At 40.0% G+C, this 18,219-nt stretch overlaps 1 protein-coding gene across 1 annotated transcript; it reads left to right on the top strand.

Moving 5' to 3' along the window:
* Positions 1-9,000: 9,000 nt before the first annotated feature.
* Positions 9,001-17,004, top strand: LOC107736490 (serine/arginine-rich splicing factor 5-like). Its single transcript, XM_016547889.1, has 8 exons — positions 9,001-9,074; positions 9,696-9,843; positions 13,075-13,145; positions 13,884-13,997; positions 14,077-14,146; positions 15,295-15,368; positions 15,451-15,558; positions 16,374-17,004. Exons 2-8 carry the CDS (start codon positions 9,718-9,720, stop codon positions 16,588-16,590), a joined length of 780 nt encoding a protein of 259 aa, XP_016403375.1. The 5' UTR covers positions 9,001-9,074; positions 9,696-9,717; the 3' UTR covers positions 16,591-17,004.
* Positions 17,005-18,219: the final 1,215 nt, after the last annotated feature.

Raw genomic sequence — 18,219 nt, 5'->3', positions numbered from 1 at the left:
TGCAGAGAATTTTCTGTATCTGGGTCCCATTCAGATGATTGACTCAGGATAACATGCTGTCTGTGTGAGTGGATGGACTGCTGCTGTCTCTCTGTCTAAATGGATAGACCGCTGTCTGAGAGCGGATGCAGATGCTTTTGACAAATGAGTACTGGTATGTGCATGTTCGTGTCAGTGTGTATGTGTATGTCAGTGTGTGTATTAGTCCTCCTCATCAGAAATCAATACTCTCAAAGGCAGCAGTGGCTGAATGCACTTAAAGTAGGAGAGAGAAACAAAAGAGAACGATAATGCAGAGCTTCCTCTGGAGTCTTATATTACATTACACCACATGGCTGAAGCAGAAAGGGTGGTGGCATCAGGATGATTAATGATATGGGCTATTTACAATAAACATTCGGGTTATTTACGGCATTTAAAACAAAGGTTGTGGATTCAGTATAGGCTTAACGACCATTTTGAGTTAAGGAATTATAATAAATGCTCTGTGAGTCGCTTTGGACAATCAGCACAAATGACAGCTAAAGATTCTGCTCTAATAATAATGTCTAAAATAATGTCTAACACACTCCTGTATGCGCTTACTGTACTCTAGACAAGATTTCTGCTGACAATTTATGAGAAATGGGATGTCGATTCAGAAGCACATATGGACGCACATACTGTAGGCTACAACCTAAAGGCCAAGGTATACTTCGGCCGTCCGCGTCCGCGCACCGTCCGCGTTACGTCATTTTCGTCATCAGGAGGGCTCGGGGACAGCCGCGCACCCCGTCCGCGTGCAGGCGATTTTTTGAGACCGCGCGGACGGTCCGCGTACAACAGCGCATGCGCGAGGTGAAAGTTGAGACCATAGGTTGAGACAGAGCGCAAGTCAAGTAGGTGGTACTGCGCCTGTGTCGAGCTCGTCCGTCCGCACCATAGACTGTAAAAAAACACTCATCCGCGGTTGAGTATACTTTGAAAGCTGTGCGGACGCGGCTGTGCGCGAGACGGAACGGAACGCGTTAAGTGAAGTATACCCGGGCCTTAACAGTGCAATTTTGCTCAGACACCATCAATCAAATAGCCTAAACCTAGATGAAGGCTGACAGCTTCACCATGTTATGGGTTACACACATATTAAGCATTAAAGCTAACTCCCATCCTCTCTTTGTCACAAATAATCCGTATGAGAGTGATGAGCACTATCTCAAATGAGTTTCTGTAATGATACACTGTCAAAAAAATAAATAAAAGGTTAAATTCATGTTAAGTGTGGCCAGTCATACATCATTAGGTGACACTAAAATGCAGCAAACATTAACTAACACAAATACCATATAAATCCCTCCAATGTGCATAACTGATAACAAAAATAAAAAGATTCTAACCTTTTAAACAAAATCTAAATAAATATTCTGGCTTGCGAGAATTCTGGGAATGCGTCTTTCTTTAGAGAGCAGAAAGAAGCCTGTTATATTTGTAGATCGGAATAACGCATCGCCCCCGCCCCGATATAACGCTCGGCGCGGATGGAAGGGGATGTTGGACGCGCTGCGTACTGATCATGATGATGATGATGTAATAATCGCACGCTCCGTTTATTCTAGTGCACACTAGAATCCTCACGCTCGTGACCCGGCCAGAGTGATGTCATCATCAATACAGTGAACCGTGCTTAAGAATTTTCACCCCGCGTCAGTGCTGCTCAGCGCGGCCTCCATGAGAGCAAACTCCGGGACTGCGGCGTTGATGGCTGTTGCGGTCGGGACTGCACCAAGCTCCCTTCAACATCACAGCTGCGACCCCTGCGCTCAGACAAGCGGCAAAACCCGCGCGAGAGCGCGTTTCTTTACAGCAACATTCTATATGGAATATCTGTCATCTTAACGGAAATTCAAACTCCTGATTTGACTGACAGCCAGTCGTTGTGCATCGCCGATCATCTGCTCCCTTTTAGGACTTTTTTGGTTAGTGTCTACCCTTGAAAATCGGTGAAATCCGTTTTACTCGGTGCCTGTGCTCTCTTCTCCTCGCGCTTACCGGAGACTGTCCGCGCGCTGCTCACCCGGAGGCCACAGGTGCCTGTTTTTTCCCGCTAGATTCACCATTGATGGAAGCTGATGCCCTGTTGCCTTTCCTCGACCGTGTCTACCTTTGCTGCCGCTGTTTCTTCTTTAGTAACGTGATTAGGCCCGCGAGCCCCCCCTAAACATCTCATAATGACTCTTTGATGGATAAAATGACAACAGCGAATAATTTATATCGTGTTTTGGTCTTTTGGGTGTTGGCGTTTCGATTTTGCTGTGTGTTTTAATCTTCTTTGGAACCGACACCCAGGTGCGCGAGGAGGGCAGCTGTCTCGAGAGCAATAAACGCCCGTTATTTTAAGGGATCGCGCGCGCTTCTCTCTCAGGATGGCAAATGAACCCGTTATTCTTAATGTGTATGACATGGTAAGCTCATTAACCCTTTCATCATTTCATCCTTTACTCTATTTATCATCAACCTCGCTCCTTCTGGCTCTAATTTTGTGTAATTTTGCATGTAATAAATGTAAGATGAAATAACAATGCATTGATGAAGACTTTAGGAAACAATATATATCTGGGTGGTCACAGTGATAAAGAATCTGGGCCGCTGACACAGTGGTATCATTAACTACTTTGCCTAGGTTTAATACTAAGCATTGACAGCAGTATTGATGTGCGAGTCTATGGCTGAGATGAGAGCGTGTGTGTTTCTCCTCCTGTGCTGGAGGAGGCGCTGTCACCCCATCACAATCAAAACACACTTTACTAGTACAGAACACATGGGGTCACCTGTTTTTATACAGTCTATGGTGGTCACAGATCTATAATAATTTTTATACAGTCTATGGTGGTCCCAGAACTATAATAATATATAAATAAACATATGCATATGTATAGCCTACAAGAGATCAGTGATTGTGGTAGGCCTAATCCTACTTTTTTAGCTTTTTATTTATGAAGTAGCACACTACTTTTCACCAATGTACTAAAACTATGTCTGTAAATGACTGTAAATTTTATGTAATATTATGTCAAAAAAATCAAGAAAGTGATTAGTGAGTACATATATGTGGACACTGTATTTTTATCAATTTATTTTACATTTACATTTAATCAGAGGCATGGGGATATGCTAGTATTTTTTCTGTGTACATTAAATCATGTTCTGCATGTTCTATTATTCATGAACGGCAGCTGGTGCACCTTTTTGGCCCCACACAGAAACATCTCTGAATATTCACCCCTCCCCCTCCACTTTAAAGCTTATATTGTATAGTGTGTGTCAGGGTTGTGTAGCATTAACTGATTTTAATGCCTTATAGTTAACACACACACACACACACACATATATATATATATATATATATATATATATATATATATGGATAGATAGATAAATAAATGCATATTTATAATAAACGTGTGACTCTCCAGACATAGACAAACAAAAACATTTTTATTTACTGTAATTAAAATATATGTTATTATATGATCTCTTTCTCCTTCTTGCTCTTTTAGTACTGGATAAATGAATACACCTCCACTCTGGGCATTGGAGTCTTCCACTCAGGAATAGAGATTTACGGCAGAGGTACAGTGACCAATTAACCTTTTGCTATTATTTAATTATTTTAATTTATTTAATTTTTTCATCAAACTCTAGACCTCTACTGGAACCTTGGTCCGATTTGTAAAGAACTTATGTGAAAAAGGCTGTTTTAGCTACTAGGACTGCAATTAGTAGACATGGTAGTTGGTAGAGATTTTGTCTATGCATTTAGAGTTCTAAATAAAAATACTATGACAAAATGAGAGTGAAAATAATTTAGAAGTGAATGAGCAACTGAATATGATTCATCATTACAGTATTTTTTAAAAATAGTAGTTATTGGAATAGCCACATTGAAGTAAGGCGATATTTGATATGGCATCACTGTTCTTGCTTGTTACTGTACATGTTTTTATTCATTCAACACTGTCACTGATGCAATCACTGTATCATCTTTCTGCAATCTGAGCCTTGTCACTAGCATTTAAATGCATTATGTACCATGTGTAAGCTTTGCAAATGGCTTGACTTCACCTACGAGTGGCAGTAAAGTGTTGTCTGTGTCTGTAGTGATGAACACAACAGAGGAAAAAACTGTAGCCATTAGTGAGGCCTCTGATCTGAGTCATAAAGTGACAGAACTTCTTTCACTATTTCTTTTTTTTTTTACCCTTTCACACACACACACACTGCTCAGCCGCATTGATACAGAGCAGACGTAGGCAGCTCTGAGGACTGAGCCATGATTCATTGGGATTTTTACAGAGCTTTAGCTTCTCACTAGGGCTGCAACAACTAATCGATACAATCGATTATTATCGATTATGAAAATCATCGACAACGATTCTCATTATCGATTAGTCAGGTCTGCCCTCAGTGCACGTCCAACTTCAGCCGGTTGCGTCAAATTAAAGCACTGAATTACGCATTTCTATGGACAAAATGCATCTAAAAATAGTGGAGGAAACAGAATGAGATGCTGCAGGAGAGTTACGTGATCCAAGTTGCCCAAAACATGAGAATTCTTTATTTTAAGCTTTAAGCTAATGCATTTGCGTAATGGCTTGCCCCTGCCCCAGATGATGCGTGTGCGTCCTCAGCGCAAAAAACTTTTAGTTTACGGTCATATCCTTATGTATATATGTCACAAATTCACGTGAGCATTTCCATTTTTGCATGAAGGTCCGTGCTAAGAATTATTTTAATCCGATTAATCGAAAAAATAATTGAGCAACTAATCGATTATCAAAATAATCGTTAGTTGCAGCCCTTCTTCTCACTAATAAAGTGCTGCAGGGATGACATATTTTTGTAGGCCAAAGCCCAAAAACGAGTTAGCAAAATACACGTAGAAAACGTATCCTTGTGTCGCGGCTGACACAGAATAGCGTACGTTGCTTGTGTTCAGTGGTTATTCTCCAAAATAGCGCTACAGTGAGAGACACAGAGGAGACGAATTGTTGAATAAAGTCGTTATTTTTGTTTTCTTCACATACAAAAAGTATTCTCGTCGCTTCATAACATTACTGTTGAACCACTGATGGCAGATGGACTATTCTGACGATGCTTTTCATACTTTTCTGGACCTTGACAGTGTAATTTACTTGGCAGTCAATGTGACAGTCACAAGCCTCCCGGTTTTCATCCAAAATATCTTAAATTGTGTTCCAAAGATGAACGAAGCTTTTAGGGGTTTGGAACGACATGGGGGTAAGTGATTAATGACAAAATTGTCATTTTGGGGTGGAGTATCCCTTTAAGCCACAAAAAAACAACACACAAGTTCTGTTTCTTCTCCAGAGAGGCTATAGCTCTGGGTACGACAGACTTTGCAGAGGAGGACATTGATAAAATAATGGAGGAGCTTGGAAAGGAGTTCAAGGGGAACGCCTACCACCTGATGCACAAAAACTGTAACCATTTTTCTTCTTCGCTGTCTGAGGTTAGTTTACTCCACAGACGCCTTTTTTCTGCCTGTCTTTTTTATAAATGATAGGACTAGGCTGTATACAACTTCACTGACTGATGACATTCTACATTCTCACATGATTTTATTCTCACTTTCTCTAGTTGCTGTGTGGTAAAGAGATCCCACGCTGGGTCAATCGATTGGCATATTTAAGCTCCTGTATTCCATTTCTGCAGAGTTGTCTGCCTAAAGAGTGGCTCACACCCGCCGCGCTCCAGTGCCATATCAGCATGGGCCTTCGGAAGGAGAACACACACTCACACACACACGATTCCAGTGATGATGAGCCCTCGTCTGCCACGGAGGCGGCCGCTGGATCATCACACAGCTGCAGGCACACCCGCGTGTGATCTTACATATATATTTAGATGCAGTTTTACACTAATTTGAACACACATACACGCCAACCTCTGATCCTGCTGCTTCAGCGCCTCCTGCTGGACTGGATGAACGCCAGACCTCATGGCCTATCTGAATGAGGAAATCAAAGTCATGTTTTTCAGTAGAGCCTACAGGGATTTAAAAACCTTGCAATGGTACTCTTAAAGTTTTAGAATTGTTTGATTTTTACTAAGATTTTAGGGAAATGAAAACAGTGTTTGCCATTTAGTGTTCTCTCTCAAGTTCTCTCAAGTGCATAGGACAATATGAATGATGGGCGATCATGATGGACTGCTGGCCCCCTCTGGTGTGTGACAGCACTACAGGGCCTTTCCTCATAAATCCTGAACTTTCATCTGGATATGAATGTTCTCCAGATTTAGCCAATTTTGTTGTGTTATAAATTATTTTCTATTTTGTGATGGAATAAGTGTGTCATCTGAAGAGGAACTGCTTTAACCATACTTTTTTCCTCAGTGACTTATATATAGTAATATTAATCTGCTTTAATTTAATTATATGATGTCAAACTAATGTCATCTTTGGTTTACATTAATTTTATTTCTAGCTCTGTTTTTTATATATATTTTAGTGCAAGGTTTTCAATTAATTTACACTAAAAAGTCGATGGCACCATGTGTCTCAGACATACTGACAACAGTTGGAAATTGCAGCCGTATAACTGTAAGCCATTGATATGCTGGACTCAACTGAAACAAAAGACCCCTGTTGTTCAGTCGTTGAGGACACAAAGGGGGCATTTGTGAGCATGATGTTGAGGGGATGGGTAGGATCGAGTGAGGGGTCTGCACATCAGGTCTGGTATCAGTAGTACTGTATGACAGTGTTGTGATTAAATGCAATGTCTGAGTGATTAAGAGAAAGGGAGTGTTGCAAAGGTGTTAATGGTGATTTCTCTTGACTTTAGTAAATTTGGTTTCTGGCTTTTAAAAGTGCAGACTGAAAAGAGTAATGTTGTTGTTAAAATGAGCCATCCACACCTCACTATATTACCTTTGCACAAATGTTTGGGCTGATTTTCAGTCTGGAGTAGTCGATGGTAATTGCTAAAAGTCAGAGCCAGATTTCACAGAAAATCGATTCGTGTATGATGGTCACAAACTTGATTTTTTTTTTGCTTCAGACTATGATTCCATCCATTCGGAGGATCAAACATGTTTGAGTTGCATTCAGCATGACTTGTAAGTGTGTCATACTTAATTGTTTAGTGAAGGATGCCCAGTTTTTCTCTGTAAGCATTTACAAAGTCAGCAAGCATATAATGCCTAGTGTTTTAAAAATCGGTTCAGATTTTAAAAGTTGTGAAATGTATTCCAGCCTCAACAGTAACTTAAGGCCACAACTAAGGGTTGTAAGGTCTTTCCACAATCTTCAGGCAATAGACCTTAGTAAAGGTAGACACCAGATCTAATTTTTCACAAATGAAAATAAAACTGGGAGAGATGTACAGATTATTCAGTAGGTTGAATGTCTTATGGTCCTAAGGCAATTTATTTTATTTTTTGTCCCACAGATGCCATTAGAAAAGCATATTTTCAGTATTTTGTCAGTTGACAGATCAACAGCAAAGTTAAAAACATTTCAATGTCTGTTCATTCGTAAAATATTAAATATGGTGTATACCCTGACTATGGTCCATATCAGAGTAAATGATACATCTCGCAGTATTATTTTGACCTTCTGGACCATTTTGCCTGTCAGACACATCTCTAGAAGCTCATCCTCTCCTCTGTCTCAGGATGGCATGGCATATAGGTGGCAACACGGGTGTTTCATGAGTCAAATCTATAGGAAATATGTTTTTGGCGACATATTTATAAAACTGAATTTTATATTTGGAATATGATTTTATTTACTGTTATTTTTTCAAAGATATTATCAACCTGTGGAGCCCAATTCTTATGATGCAATTTTTGTTTTATTTAGTCCACAACTGAGATCTTTTACTAGTTAAGCGAAGACCCGTTTTGTAGGCATTACCCACTGATGCCATTTCTAGCCTTGATTATACTTCTTGTTTTGATGTGATTGATAATTTCAGACATTTACAGATGAATAGAGAATAAAGAAATTCAAAGTTTTTTCCCCCAGAATTTAATTGCTGTCACGGGGTGGCGATGGACACGGTCATTTCTTTTAAACATTGATCAAATTAATTCTCACCTAATACCAAGAGTCATTGTTCTCATGTGACTCCTGATATGTGACCCTGGACCACAAAACAAAAAAATATTTGTAGCAATAGCCAAAAATACATTGTATGAATCAAAATGATTGATTTTTCGTTTATGCCCAAAATCATTAGGATATTAAGTAATGTTCCATGAAGATATATATTTTTAATTCCCTACTGTAAATATATTAAAACGTAATTTTTTATTAGTAATATGCATTGCTAAGAACTTCATTTGGGCAACTTTAAAGGCGATTTTCTAAATATTTTGATCTTTTTGCACCTTCAGATTCCAGATTTTCAAATAGTTGTATCTCAGCCAAATATTATCCTATCCTGTCAATGGAAAGCTTATTTATTCAGGTTTCGAAAAATTATTAAAACCATTATGACTGTTTTTTATTTGTGGTACAGGGTCACATTTGTTCAGCAGTAAAGATAGCCAGATCATGTGATGTCTTTGGTTTCAAAACTGGATCAATCCATTTCCAACTGTGTAAACTGAGCTCAAATGGTAAATATAAAGGCAATCAATTAAATGTATTCCAGCACTTTATTTGATTAAATGTTGTATCTTGTATAAGTATATAAGAAATCGTGAAATAACCATTTCCAACACGTTTACGTACGCATGCACGAGCCTCGCCTGCCATTACCCTCCCCCCTTGCGCGTGAACGAGATTGAGGTCTCTGCAGAACAAAAGTAGGCGTTTCTGAATTTGTGGGTGTTTTCAAACTATAGGGTGTTTCTCAATCATGCAATCAAAATGATCCTCCTTACCTAACCCCACCCCTAAACCTACCGTCACTATGACGTCAGCCAATCAGGAAACATGGTGTAAAAACGCCTCGATCTGGTAGCTCCCATTACTTTCCTGCAGAGACCTGAACACGCATATAAATACTTCTGCGCGCGGCCGCGTTCCCCAGTCTCGAAGACAGCGCCATTTTGTTCTGTACGCAGAGGTGAGAGGACGAAGACGAATTCTTAAAATTACCTTTTATTATACATGTATTGTTAGTTTAGTGTTTTATTTTATCTTTGTTGTTGCAAAACTAATTCATTTTGACGGTATTTTGTCCGTTTTTACGGTTTAACGGAGTAAAGCTATCTGCGCATGCTGACTGGGCCTCGACCGCACGGCTGATCCGTGTTCGTTAGTCGTGGTATAATTTCTCAAAACGGACTTTCTTGTTTTCCCCCCTGATTTAAAGATATTCGTGATTTATAGCAGCACTGTAGTTTTTGGCACTGGATGGGTGTATATAGTAATTTTATCAGTATCAGTTCAGTGGTTCTGCCGAGTCAACAGGCAGTAACGTTAGGTGTTTTTGTTTAAAGCCTTTTTAGAAACAAGTTTTTGTTTTAGGTTAGTTGAAGACCCCTGTGTTGCAGAAAACCATATTACTCTCATTTCATGAATCGGTTTGCATGTTGTTGGATGTTTATTATTTATTTACGTGGACTGACTGGACTAAATGATTATCCTGTGTCATACCGTGTGTGACCAGCAGGCGCACAGATGCGGTTCAAAGTACGTGTTTGCCAGACTGTTGATTAACGGTACTTTAACGCTCTTTCTCCAGATTTCCCTGATTTTTCATCACCATGAGTGGATGTCGTGTGTTCATCGGCCGTCTGAGCCCTCATGCTCGTGATAGAGACGTGGAGAAGTTTTTTAAAGGCTACGGACGCATTCGGGAGATTAACCTAAAAAACGGGTTTGGCTTTGTGGTGAGTGATTTCACACCTGTAGTAGGGATGGGCGATATGGGCTTAAAAATATATCACGATAATTTCTGTTATTTATTGCGATAACGATAGCAATGATGATAACTTAGGGAATCCTGTTTTTTTAGAGCAGTGGTAACCAACCTTTTTAGGCCCAAGATCCCTGACTTCGGCCTTTATGAAAGACAAGATCTACCTATTGAAGAATTGATAGAAAGACATCCAAGCTTGTACTTCAAATTTGAGGCCTTTTACTTAGTATTTTAGTTAGTGATGCGCCGATCATAGCTGATTCAGATTTTCTTTTTTCTTTATTTTTTTAACTAGCAAATTGGATACTGATACAGATTTTTAAGCAAATGTATTTATTGGCTATTTGCTTTATAACAAACAAACTGGCTTTAAACAAAAATATACTCTCTGTTTTATTCTGCCTTTCCGCTGGACTCTTCTTCTTCTTGATGTTTCAGCATCTGCAGGCTCCAGCGGTGGACTGTGAGGCGCTGATGGAGATGATCTGCGGTCGCTGTATGACTCGAGCGCCGTTCCTCCAGACGTATGCGGCTCATTTTGCAGGTGGGGCAGTTTGATTGTGTCTGTAGGACGTGGTCTTGTGTTTGTACATTGCTAAAGATCAGTTTAGTTTTTTTAAATCTATGTATGAAGATATTTCTGTGCCGGGGTGTCGGTGAAGTAACAAGGATCTCTGCTGATGGCAGAAGGTTGAGTTCGTCACGCTGCGGTCACTGCATCATTGCTTTGCTGAAAAAAAATCTATTTTAAATGGTATCTATATCTGTTTTTGTGTTCTCTTCTAGTTTCTCCTGTGAAGAAAGAAAGCCTTTGTAAAGAGCAAACGAATGCTGATATGATGACAGAAGAAAAGGGAAAATGTTCGTACGGTCAGCAGGAAGAAACGGTGAGAAACGGCATGTTGTGTGATTAACCCGAGTCCAGTGCAAACATGCTTTGATCCAGATTGGTGTGTCCCAGCCTACACACAGTGTGAATGAGTGTCGTGTGTTCATCAGACGGCTGGAGCCGCAGGCCGCACGTCCAGCCCGGATTCAGTGCCGGCTCACTCCAGAGTCACCGAATGTGTTTTAAATGAGCTCAAGGCCAAAGACGCGGCGAGCGCGAGGGCCGGTGCTGTGTTCTGGCCTTATTTCTGGAGAGCAAAACTCTGCACATGTACCGACTGCAAGGTGGGTTTCAGTTTTCAGTATGAAGTTTAAAAGCTTTTTAAAAAAATTTAAAATATTTACAACTTTTTATTCTAGAGCAGTGGTCACCAACCTTTTTAGGCCCAAGATCCCTGACCTACCCTGACAAGATCTACCTATTGAAGAATTGATAGAAAAAGACATCCCAGATTGTGCTTCAAATTTGAGGCCTTTTACTTAGTTTTACTTTAATTTTAATTAGTGATGCGCCGGTCATAGCTGATTCAGAATTCAGATTTTCTTTTCTTTCTTTCTTTTTTTTTTTTTTTTACTAGCAAATTGGATTCTGATACTGATACTGATTTTTAAGCAAATGTATTTATTGGCTATTTGCTTTATAACAAACAAACTGGCTTTAAACAAAAATATCTAGCCATTTGAAATTAGAGGCAACCACTGCATTTTAATCACGATTTGCCCGGGCAGTTGTTTTTTATTTGATTTAGATTAATTTCAGGATTTAAAACAAAAACAGAATGGTCTGACTTGGTGTTATTTATTTATTTGCTACATAAAATAACTGCACGAAACAAAAACAGCAGGTCTGAATGAGACGCACTCTCTGACAGCAGGTGGCACTGATGAACAGGGTTGCCAGGTTTTCGCAATAAAACTAGTCCAATCGCGTTTCGAGGGGGTTCCCCTGTAAAAATCGCATTCAGGGGGTAAAATACACGTTTTCGACGGGGATCTTCCAGTACAATTCACATTCCAGGGACTAAATATCACGTTATAGAATCTTTTCTCAAGACAGTTCCCTTCAGTGATACATTAATGTAACCCCAGAAATGTAATGCATTTTTGTACTTATTTTACAGTTTTTTTTCGAGATCTACTGGGACAGTGATAAAAGCGATCGATGCGTTGGCGACCACTGCTTTAGAGAAAAGTATTATCTTTACTGTTTTCGCTGTAGCTGAATAAAACGCAGATAAAGAAATTTTAACTGAGGAATCCTGAAGACAATAGACATGCGATTGCACAAAATATATGGTATCGGTGTTCTACATTTACTCAAGGCTCAGACCGATTTGTCGCACTGTACAGCCCTATCCAAACCTGTTCCAGATTGTAGAAGGAGCTGCTCAATTTCACGTCCGCCTTCACGTCACTCCACACAGTCGCACACAGAAATGTCAACAACTAGACTTTATCATTATTATCGCGGGAAGACGAATTATCATGTGGAGAATTTTTACCGGTATATCGCAAACGATAAGATATCGCCCATCACTAACCCTAACCTGTAGATCGATTGCTTTGTTCTGACACCAGGGGTTAAATCGCTACAATATTGCAATTTCATCTTGGTTCGGTTCGCATTCACAAGGCAATATTTCCAAACGGACCAAACTTTGTTAATACAAGTCACGTGCGAGTAAACTCCTTTAATTGGTCAGATTGCATCTGTTTATTTTCTGGAATTCCACTCAAAGTTGTCATCCATCAGGAGATATATATATTGTTGAAGGAGTTTCTTTGCCTTTGCGCAGCACTGTTCAACAGACCGATTAAAGCCCATTTGTTTTAAGCGCTCACTAAACACTTTATAAATTACTGTGTATTTGTGTGTTTTGGAGAGCTGTTCGGCAATCTGTTCGTCTGACCAAATTTCAGTTAAACATTTCACTTTTTCCCTGCTCCAAGTTAGCCCATGGTTCATTTTGGGAGCCATTACCAAAACAATCCCTGCTACGTAATTACCCATCATACATTGTGATACAGCCTGGTCCGTTGGGTCGGATTGCTTTCACACTTATAGTGAACCGCTCCAGAGTTCGTTTGCTATCGGGCCGAGACCACCTCGTTCAAGTGGTCTCGGAGCGATTGTTTTGGTGCGGATCCGAGTGCGATTGCTGTGTTCACATGCCTAAACGAACCGAACCAAGGGAGAAAACGCACCAGGTTCCGAAACAAACGCTCGGGTGTGAAAAACCCCCTTATGGTCTTTTATGTGTGAGGTGATGGTGAAACCGGTGTCTTACTGCCCCCTGCTGTCTGTTTTTCACAGGAGTTTGACGACCACAGGGACGCAGATGATGCTGTGTATGAGCTGAATGGAAAAGAGCTGTGCAGTGAGAGGTGAGACTGAATCCAGAGCTGCTTACTCCATCTGCCTAATGTCGATGATTGTTTCAGTCTTGTTTCACGTGGTTGAAGTCGGCATTAAATGAAAATTCACCCTATTACCTTAATGCGTGTTAAAGATCTTATAGAGTTCTGTGCCTGTGACTGCTAAACCCGGAAGACTAATTCACCCTAATTCCCTAGAGATTTTTCTATGGGTTTTTATAATTGGGTTTTTCAATTTGAGGAAAACAAGGTCTGTGGTAAATATAAATTGAAAATACTTGGACGTGTTGCTCTGTGGTATAAATTACACACACCCATACTAAAACTGCGTAGTTCTACATATGAGGCAGTTTTTTTAATTTTTAAATTATATATTTCAAGTTGTTTACCATGACTTAAAACACCCCATTTTATAAACCCCCATAGGAAATTCTCAAAGACCCATGGCGAATTCATTTCTAGGTTTAGATATCATGGCTGCTGCATTCCATTGTGAACAATCTGCATGTGCAATCATTTAAAAAAAACAAAGACACTTAATCCCTGTCCCCGCAAGCCCTTGTTCATTTGCCTCCACTTTTGAATGAAAAGCCCACATCTCAAAATCCAAAATCCAATCAGTGACCGATGTATAGAAAGTCTCTGGTATACATTTTTAATACTCCGATGTACCTCACAATATAGAAAAAAAAGATCTGTTGCTACTTAAGATTTATCATTACTTGAATGGTTTTCTCTTAACTCCAGGGTGACCATTGAACATGCCCGTTCTCGCCGAGGAAGAGGTGGAGGCCCAGGAATGGGAGGCCGTTTCTCTCCACGCTTTGGAGGGTATCGTAAATCCCGCAGCGTGGGTTCCAGGTATGCAAGCATATTGAGACAATCATATGCTGTTTGTTGCATTATAGTTCAAATGAGCTAACCTCTCCCCTTCTCTCAGGTATGGACCACCTGTGCGCACGGAGCACAGAGTCGTTGTGGAGAATCTCTCCTCTCGCATCAGCTGGCAGGTGAGCATCCCGAGCTGTATCAGCAGAGAAGTGTAGCAGCCTTCTGTTTTAGCGATTCATCCCTGCACTACTTTTGCCTTTGACATCTGTACAAGCACACAAAAAATTTGTTGTCTTTGTTACTGTAAATCTGGAAGTACTTTTTTTTTTTTTCCTCTCTCTTCACCTCAGCCAAACCTTAAATAAGTAAAAATGATTATTTTAATGCTGAAAGGTTCTCTAACCCAGACCCATGTTTTTCAAACCTTTTCTTTAACAGCTGTGCTCTGGTATTCTTTAATTGGAGTTGCATGCACAGCCTCCGAGGTGCATAGCGCCCTCCCCTGGTTGTGTTCTGAATAGTGTCCCTGTGGTGGCTCACCCGACACGCAGTGTCTGCCGGTCTAAGTCTTGGCTGGGTCCGTAGCACCAGACAGAGCCGTAGCACAGGATAGCCTTAGAGGAGCTGGGTAGCCGCTCTCTGGAGGGTCTGTGATGTCAGATCTGCTCCATCCCCCCCGATCTGCTGTTTGGGTCTTATTCTGTTGGTGCTGAAGCGGGGAGGGGGACAGGGTTTTGGCCCCTCCCCCATCCTCTCTCTCTCTCTGGTGGGGTCCGTTCTTATGGAGGCCGGATGGGTCAAGTCCGAGGTCGTTTTAACGCTTCATTGCTTCCGTTTGCTATTTGGACAAGTGGCTCTTTGCTAATGCCTTCTGTGGTTTGGAACGGTAAGTAGCTCATCACACTGGATAGTTACACGGTAAAGAGGGTTCTGTCACTTTAAATCTGGAGTTAGTTGTAAATGGAGAAAGATTGCCGGTAGGAAGTTGAGATTTGCACTAATTCTAATTAACAAAACATGTTCTCAGGAACTAGCTGTAGTCAGGCGTGTCTCCATCTGAGGGCTTTGCTTCCTGCTGTTTTACACAATCTAAATGTGATTTGTGTTGCCGAAAATGCTCCGGTAGTTTTATAACTGGGACAAACATCCGGTAAGATGACATCTGTTGAGGGAGCTTTCTACAGGTGCACCAGTGCACACTTTAGAGCAGATGCTGCCGAATGCAGTCTGTGTATTAAATGTGTGGGTGCTAAACTGCAGTGTGTGAGTCAGTGCTTTTGGGTTTCTATGAAAACGTGTCATTAAATGGTTTCTGTGCTTTCTGCAGGATCTGAAGGACTTGATGAGGAAGGTGGGTGAAGTGACCTTTGTGGATGCACACAGGACCAAGAAGAATGAGGGGTAAGATCTTGTGCATGTATGCATAAGACTGTGTTCTGATTGTCAAATGATTGTAATGTGTTTGCCCTGATTTGTTTTACAGGGTGGTGGAGTTTGCTTCACACAGTGATATGAAGAATGCCATAGAGAAGCTGGATGGAACAGATCTGAATGGACGCAAAATCAAGCTGTTCGAGGATCACAAGAGGGAGTATGTACCAGACAATCTCACATGACTTCAAATTGCAACGCTCTCACACTGGGTTTCTGTAGGTCTAATAATGTCTTTCATTAGTCCTACCACAATTAAAAGCCGTAAAGGCTCCAAATCAAAGCTGAAAGTCTTATTCATGAAGTCGTGGCATTAAATGTTTGTATACATGGCAAAAAATGAAAATCCTTTTGTAGTTTTTTTTTATTTTTTATTTTTTTATTCCAATGTGAATATCAAAACATCCTTAAATCAGGCAGACAATCTCACATGACTTCAAATTGCAACGCTCTCACACTGGGTTTCTGTAGGTCTAATAATGTCTTTCATTAGTCCTACCACAATTAAAAGCCGTAAAGGCTCCAAATCAAAGCTGAAAGTCTTATTCATGAAGTCGTGGCATTAAATGTTTGTATGCATGGCAAAAAATGAAAATCCTTTTGTAGTTTTTTTTAATTTTTTTATTCCAATGTGAATATCAAAACATCCTTAAATCAGGATACATTTATTTGAGATGTGAATGTAAAATGAAGTCTTGGAAAAAGTGAACCAATTAAGTGAAGTAAAAACAAGCTACAAAATATCCAAGATATTTTCCAAGTATTCAAGCCTTGGTTTTTTTTTTTAATGAAAAAGTGGTTATTTGTTGATAAAACAATTATTTTTTTGTGCTCCCTCAGCAGTTACTTTTAAAGAACAAATTGACATTGCACAGTCTTATTTTCTTTACTTGGGCTTGAAAAGTTTCTCATTTGCTTTCATAAAACCTGCAGAAACCCTGACACAGTCTTGACCTGTTTTTCTTCTCTTCGCAGTCGTAGTAGGAGTCGTTCCCGCAGCAGGAGCAGCTCTCGTTCCCGCTCGCCCAGTCGGAGTCGCAGCCCTGAGCGTGGAAGCAAACGCTCCCGCAGTCGCTCAGCCAGTCGTACCCCAGAGAAGAAGACTACCAGTAACCGCTCTCTCTCCCGCTCTCCGTCTCCTCTGAGGAAACAGAGCCGCTCCCGATCTGCCTCTGCAGAGAGTCAGCACTGAAACTAATTTTGTGTGCGACTTTTTTCTTTTATTTTTTTTTCTTTTCCACTTATTAATGTGGCATATGTCATTGTGCTACTTTAGTGTGAATTACTTACTGTGAGTTGAATGGGTGAGTGTGTGTGTGTGTGTGTGATGTTTTGATTATTTCTTATCCTGAGGAACTGGGTGGGTTTACGAGATAATGGAGTGGGTTAAGACTAGATATTTTTCCACAATGTCTTGCATTGATTTCTATTTTTATTTGAACAATATCAATCCTGGAGTACTTCTGTAGAGAACTTAAATGTATGTGGGTTTTGTTTCTCAAACTCGCCTGTTAATTTTTGTTTGTCTTTATGGTTGTTCAACAGAAGGGTTATGCCTGTATATACACTCTGGAATAAAGTATATTGGTATTTGCCAGAGAAGGAAGCGTTTCTTCTAGTGCCCTCGGATGTGTGCTTAATCTGATTAGTGTGCCTCTGCATTGGTTAGAAACACCACAGCTTAATTATCTACCTTCTAACTTTTAACAGTTATCTGATTTGCAGTAAAATAAACTCCTTGCCATTGTTCATTAGTCATGTCAAGTTTGAAATCAAGTCTCTGTGCTGATTTAAAGATCAGTCCACTAGGTGATGCTGCTTTATAGTTTACAAAGAAGTCTACGACCAGACATTTACAGTTTAATCTTCACAGTGATCATATATTAGAAATGTAATCTTTCATTGGGTGACTAGGAGCGTTCTAAAGTGAACTTTGATTTTAACTTTTTGATTTCTGAAAAAAATATAGATCAAATGTTTTCGAGGGTATCTGTATCAACTATTTTTTAGTTTATTTGATTTAAAAAAAAAAAATTTTTCACATGTCTGTGTGAATCAAGTTTCCACCTAGGGCCTCAACATATACACAGCACAGAAAGCAGGAGTTATTGATTCAGATAACACTGTATGAGAAACACTTGAAACCTGTATTTTATAAATCGATCTCTGTTGCTTTGAGGATCCTGGCAACCACATGTTGAAAAGTATGAATGGGAGGCGATATTGTAACATCTGCACTGTCCAAGGAGAAAAAACCAACCCTCCCTCCATGCCTCTACCAGCCCTTTAATCATTTTGCTCATAAAACTAGTGCCCTCTGCACTGCGACGCTCTCGTCCTCAAGGGCAAACAGATAAAACAATACTGCAAACAAACAACAGAAGTGCTTTGAGATCAGCTGGCTAGGAGCAATTTGTTCCTTATGAGAATACATTTGTTGTTTGAGAAATACACACAAATAGCGTAGACAGCTGGAGAACAGTTAATTAGGCTATTACACATACAACTGGAACAGCTTGTCCTTTTGCTCTTTCAATAGCACGTTGTCATTGACAATAGCTGCAGCGTTTTATAGACCGCAAAAAAAAAAAAAAAAAGGAATAATTTTAAGTTAGCTTAGAATTTGAAAAGTTTACAAATAGATATCACACAATTATCCTTGTGGGAAGATCATTTTAGAAATAAAACCAAAAGGATGACGCTTCACATCTTTAATTACACCTTTTTTCTAATTACATTAAATTAAATTTAATTGAAGATAAATTTGTATCCACACAGGGGCGCAATTCTGGTATGACTGGGGGGGGGGGTTCGTTTTAGT

The sequence above is a fragment of the Sinocyclocheilus rhinocerous genome, unplaced genomic scaffold (assembly GCF_001515625.1).
Source record: "Sinocyclocheilus rhinocerous isolate Xijiao unplaced genomic scaffold, SAMN03320098_v1.1 scaffold1214, whole genome shotgun sequence".
NCBI lineage: Eukaryota > Metazoa > Chordata > Actinopteri > Cypriniformes > Cyprinidae > Sinocyclocheilus > Sinocyclocheilus rhinocerous.
The sequence above is the reverse complement of the archived record's forward strand: the minus strand, read 5'-3'. Positions and strand labels throughout refer to the sequence as shown.